At 56.7% G+C, this 5,776-nt stretch overlaps 1 protein-coding gene across 1 annotated transcript in view; it reads right to left on the reverse strand.

Moving 5' to 3' along the window:
- Positions 1–677: 677 nt before the first annotated feature.
- Positions 678–5,776, reverse strand: part of DLL3 (delta like canonical Notch ligand 3) — a 7,857-nt gene continuing 2,758 nt past the window's right edge. The window contains exons 5-9 of the mRNA XM_011372327.2: positions 4,517–4,734; positions 3,412–3,634; positions 1,460–2,045; positions 1,150–1,234; positions 678–806 (exon numbers count right to left, since the gene is read on the reverse strand). Of these exons, the coding sequence (XP_011370629.1) occupies positions 801–806; positions 1,150–1,234; positions 1,460–2,045; positions 3,412–3,634; positions 4,517–4,734 (1,118 nt within the window). The 3' untranslated portion in view covers positions 678–800. The remainder of the gene's footprint in view (positions 807–1,149; positions 1,235–1,459; positions 2,046–3,411; positions 3,635–4,516; positions 4,735–5,776) is intronic.

A 5,776-nucleotide genomic window follows, 5' to 3' on the forward strand; every position in this document is an offset into this window, starting at 1 on the left:
AGTGCACCTCCCTTAGGAACAAGACAGGAAATCAGACGGCTATTCTATGTGCTACTGGTGAGAAAGGACAAGGTGTTACCTGGAGATGTCACAGGGGACCTCCCCGAGGTTTTCCCAAACAGTAATATGTATACATGAGAAAACTTTTAAAATAGAACAAAGGTGCACACAAAGAAAAAGCAATCTCCATAGGAATTCTTATACACCACGGTGGCAGCGTGGCCTGAGGAGCAATCTGCCAATATCCGGTGAAACTGCCAGCAATGTCCTATAACCAGGCACTGGCCCTCCAGGGTACACATCTGTGGCAGACTCTGTTCTGTTCAAAATATTCGCTGTCCCTCCCTCACAGAGAACTTACTTTTCAGCCTCACAGTCACCAGGCTTGGCCATGGGACTTGCTTCAGCTGATGAAATGTGAGCAGAAGTGTTTAAGAGCCTCAGCACATGGTTCACTATTCTCTTTCCCTCTCCTATAGTGCGGGACGATGTACCAGATAGAGGCTGTTAGCCTCAGCCCTGGAGGGAGAACGTGGAGCAGCCCCAACGCCAAATACAAAGCACACAGCCTCATCAGTCAGAGCTGATCAAAATAAGAGCCTTTATAGATGTCTCTGAAGAGATGGCGAGAGAAAAAAAAAAAGATATAAATAACCATTATGTACAATTTCCAACTGCAAAATTCTCCCAGCCACCCTTCCAGCTTGAACTCCAACGTGTCTGACGCAGAGACTGGGCATCGCCAAGTAAATACAAAAATATTCAAGCTCTGTCTCCAGCGCTGATGGAGAAGGAGCAGGTCAGGCCTAAAAACGAAATGAGTAGGAGGCATTAGCTCGGGCTGCCCCTCCACCTCCTCTCCCTTTCCCCAGTGAGGGGACATCGGTAGAGAAGGTATGGCTGAGGCTCCCCGCTGTGACCTCTTGAAGCCCACAGGTCCTCCAAAGAGAAGGCAGCAAGTAGCTCAAAGAGACAGCAAGAGGAATGCAGATAGAATCAAATTGAGTCAGAACAGAAAGGTGGGTTATGGACTTTCCAAAGGCTCTACCCTCCTCCTTTTACAGGTATGGGTGAAGGAGGGACACAGGCAAAACAAGGGGCTGCCCAGCGTGCACGACAAGCGCAAAGGCGGTAGAGGGGCATAGCTACCTCCCGAGCATAGATCGAAGAAGCTGATATAACGTAAATCTCGCGAGAGTCTCCATCTTCAGGGCGACTCCAATCTGCAGATGGGCTGCGGAAGAAAAAATAAGATCTAGGCTTTTTAAATTCTCAGATCTTGCATTTCCCACCCACCAAAGCCAACTAGGGAAACTGTGAAACGACCCAATCAGAAAAGGACTGGTGCAAGGATGGGACACTCACGAAGGCCCATGGAGGAATCAGGCCAACTGCACCACGGAGACTGACGCAAGCGGACAGGAGAAACAAGGCATACATCTGTGGCCCAGCCCCTCACCTCAGGCCATCCCCGGAACCCTCCTGCGTCCTCAGGTTGTTGAGTGCATCAGGGAGCGCGTGGACCGATGGCTCCGGGGTCCCTGCCAGCAAGCGGGACCCAGTATCCGGGCCAGGGCCACGGCGTCGCACGTGGACCATCAAGAGCGCTGCGCCAGCCACGCCCGCGGCCACCAACAGTCCCAAAGCCGGTGGCAAAAGGAAGCGCTGTGGGTCCCCCTGCCGCGGTGGTGCGGGCAGTGCGCCTGCGCCGTCGTCCGCGCCGTCGGGGCGGACGGGGAACTCACAGCGCGCGCCCATGTAGCCGGGCGCGCAGGCGCAAACGAGGCCGGAGAAGTGGGCGTAGCAGCGTCCGCCGTGGGCGCAGGGCCGCGCGGCGCACGGATCCGCACGCTCCCGGCAGTCGCGGCCGCCGAAGCCCAGCGCGCAGGAGCAGCGGCGCGCGCCGCCGCCGCCCTCCAGGCACGTGCCGCCGTTGGCGCAGGCGCGGCCGGCGCAGTCGTCCAGGTCGTGTTCGCAGCGCTGCCCAGCGAAGCCGACGCGGCAGCGGCAGCGCAGGGCGTGGCCCAGGTCCAGGCAGATTCCGCCTGCGGGGGAAGGGGCGTCGGGGGCGGGCCGGCTTCCTCCGCCCCGCCCGCGCCTCTCTCCGCTCTGCAGGCCCTTTCCTCTGATACCCCTGGGGTATCTGATACCCCTGGTCTAGCTCCGTCTAACTCCAGGGCACCTCTGGGTGTGCGCCTGCGCTGGGATTAACCCAGCCTCACCTCTTTGACTCTCTGGGTCTCTCTTTGTTTCTCTCGGCTTCAGCCATACTTAAATAGCTAACAGGTTCAGAACGACAGGTTTGAACCACGTGGCCTTTGCTCATGCCTTCTCCCTTTTCCCTTCTTTTCTCCCATTCTTTTCACCTTTTTTCTAACCGAGCTCTGCCTCAGGCCTCTGCTCAGACGACCCTTCTCCAGGAAGCCCTCCTGGACTCTTCCCGCATCCCAGCACTGCGCTCCCCCATCACAACTCTGACCACTCTGGGCCCTGAGGACAACTCTGTCTCCCTCTCTAGGCTGGGACCCTCATGAGGGCGGGACCCTAATACCACTCAGCCCAGAATGAACACTCAGTGAATGTTTTGGTGAGAGTTAGTACTATTATAAGAAGGCACCGAGCCCTTTACATTCATAGTTAATCTTTTATCGCCTATATCAGATAAGGTCTCCCCACTGCTCAGAACCCTGCTGTCCTTCATCTTCATTAGAGTAAAGCCAAAATCCTCCCCATGGTCCATGAAGTCCCACAAGATATGTCCCGGTCACCCCGTGACCTTTCTCACCACGTCCTCCTCACTACTGCTCTGACCACACTGGCTTCCCTGTGACCCTCAACACACCAGGCACAATCCTACCTCAGGATTTTTGCACTTGCTCTTCCCTCTGCCTGGAACACACTCTTCCCCCAGATGCCTACATTGCTCCTTCCCTCCCTACCTCCACCGAGGTCTTTCCTAACCACTCTAGCTAAAATGTCAAGCTGCCCTCCCCCCCATACACACTCCACATCCTCCTTCTGGCTTCATTTTTCTCCTTAGCTTTGATCGCCATCTAACCGCCCACAGAATTTACTTCTTTATCTTGTTTATTGTCTGTCTGCCCCATCAGCTCTGTGAGGGCAAGGGTTTGGGTCTGTTTCATTCCCTGCTGTATCCCTAGAACGAACTGTGGTACACAATAGATGCTCAATCAATATTTACGAGACAGGAATATCACCTCGCCCATTTTACAGAAGAACAAACTGAAGCTGGGCAGAGAGGAAGGGTCACTTCCCCAGGTCACAGGGCCAAAGGAGGCAAAGCCGGGATTCCCACCCGGGGCTGTCTGAGCCAAGCCCTGCTCTTGCTCACCGACCATGTAGGGACCCTCCTCACCCCCACCCCTGACCAGTCTGGCCTCCCCATCTCACCATTCCGGCATGGCTGCAGACTGCACCGGTCCACCCTCTTCTCACAGTTGGAGCCTTGGAAACCGGGCGGGCAGTGGCAGATGTAGGCAGAATCAGGGTCTGCGCCTCCCACACATAAGCCGCCATTGAAGCAAGGTCCATCTGCACATGTCACCCCGCTCACCTCACACCGCAATCCATAGAACCCACGGGGGCAGGTGCATTCAAAGGACCCCAGTGTCTCCTGGGCAGAGGCAAGAGGATTTCAGATTGGAGGGTCTCCTTGGAGCAAAATCCCATTTCCCTCCTCAGTCCTGACCATGGGGGGCTGCTCCTTGTCGGGTCCCACCACCCAGTGTGCAGGGGCCTCACCTGGGAAGTCCTGCCGAGACGACCCCTCACTCGCTCTGTTTCTGGGTCTGCCCATCCAACCCACAGGGAGAAGGTTGTGGAGGCCCAGAGCCAGCCCATTCTCACCTCTACTCCTTTGCCTGCACGGTCTGCCCTCCCCGATTCTGTCCACATAGCCAAATCCTACTTCGAGGCCCCAGCTCTGAGCCCTCCCCCTAACTTGAACCCTGAGTATATCGCCCTGTCCCATGCTGACAGTGTCCAGGTGGCCCACTCTGGGCTCTACATCATCGCTGTACACACCAGGCTCACTCCCACAGCCACATCTTTGCTTACCCAGACCATTCACCTTGTCTGTCCTCTCCAGTCACCAACCCCCAGCCAAATCAGATGTCAGAAGCCCCAGCCCTGGGTCCATCTCCAGGAAGCCCTCTCTGATGCTACCCATCCCAAATCCCCAACCCACCACCCACTACCTTGAGCCCTGAGTTGTTCTCTATCCCACAGGAGGGCAGTTTGAGGCCCCACAGGACTCATCATTCCCACACCACACCTTGGGGTGCCACCCACTGGGTCTGCTCTCTCCAATCTCATGCCCATCACCCAATCCTACTTCAAAGCCCCAGATGCAGGCTGGACTCCTCCATGAAGCCTTCTCTGACAGCTACCCCTGCCCTTCCCAGGCTCTTGTGTCCTGGAAACCCCAGCTGGGGGGCGGTGGGAACTCCCAGGGTAAAGCACTGATCAGAATGAGGTGGGAAGGGGTGGTACTGACACTACAGCTGCCCCCATTGGCACACGGGTTCCCATCACAGGGCCCAGGACCGGGTACGAGGCATCTAGTGGTGGCAGAGGATGGGCCCCGGGGGCTGAGACAGCTGCTGGTGGAGACAGGAACCGTGCAGAGGGGCCCAGTCCAGCCTTCCAGACATCGACATTCATCAGGCTGCTCACAGAAGCCGTGCTCTGCGCTGCAGCCAGCTCGACATGCCGCTGTCGGGATGGAGAAGCAGAGGGAACGAGGAATGCTGATAAGGGCAGAGTCAGGAGGACAGGAAGCGGAGAAGTTTCTGAGACTTTCTGTGCACCACCTTGTTTCATCCTTGGGACAGTCAGCCCTCTGGGCCAGATGGTATTGCAACCCTCAGTTTACAGACAGGGAAACTGAGGCCCAGTGAGGTGGGGTGACTTGTCCAGCCAGGAAGTGGAGGAATGAGGATTTGAACCCAAGCCATTAGGCTTCAGAGTCCGTGCTTATGGAAGGAGAAGGGAGTGGGGCCTTGCAGATCTGAGCTTGGAGAGGGGAGAATGAGGGAAGGGCATCGGGGACTGGGGAGGAACCCCTGGCCTCTCAGAGGAGATGGGAAGGCACTGGATTAGCCTAGGTCTGGGAGGGTCGGGATAAGCCTGGGAATCCTAGAGACTGCAGAGGGGCTGAGAATTTGGGGAAGGGTCTGAGAGTACCCAGGATGGAGGTCAGGTCCAGAGCTTTAGAAAGCAATGGGGTCTGGCCTGCCTTTGCAGGGAGCGAGGATGAATGATCCCTTGGTGGGGGTGGGGAGGACTGCAATGAGTTCCCAAAGCCCCTGGATGCGGGTAGGGTAGGGACATTAGAAGAATTAGCATTAGAAGAGCTTTGGGGTCATAGCATCTGAAAGGGCTTGTGGATCAGGGCAGGAAGTGGGGAGTACAAGCATAAGAAATGAGTGTGGGGTTTCTATTTGGGGCGACAAGAGCGCTGGGAAGAGGGAAGGGGGCTGGAGTACCCAGGAAGGGCTGGAGAAAAGTCTAGGGGCCTCAGTGCTCCTGAAGCTGGTAGCTGGGTCGTGGGAGAGGGCTGAGAATTGTGAGTGGAGCTGGAGCGGGGCCTGGGGTATGAGGGCAGAGGCCAATGGCTTTCTCTAGTTTCCTGGAGGGAGGGTGTCTGGGGAACCTGGGGAGGGTTCTCTGGTTTTCAGTTCCCTAAAGAGAGTAACCAGGTTGCGTTAGGGGTCGGGGGACCGTGAGTGGAGCGAAAGAAGGGCCGGGGATGGGG

Source organism: Pteropus vampyrus, unplaced genomic scaffold (assembly GCF_000151845.1).
Source record: "Pteropus vampyrus isolate Shadow unplaced genomic scaffold, Pvam_2.0 Scaffold203, whole genome shotgun sequence".
NCBI classification, from domain to species: domain Eukaryota; kingdom Metazoa; phylum Chordata; class Mammalia; order Chiroptera; family Pteropodidae; genus Pteropus; species Pteropus vampyrus.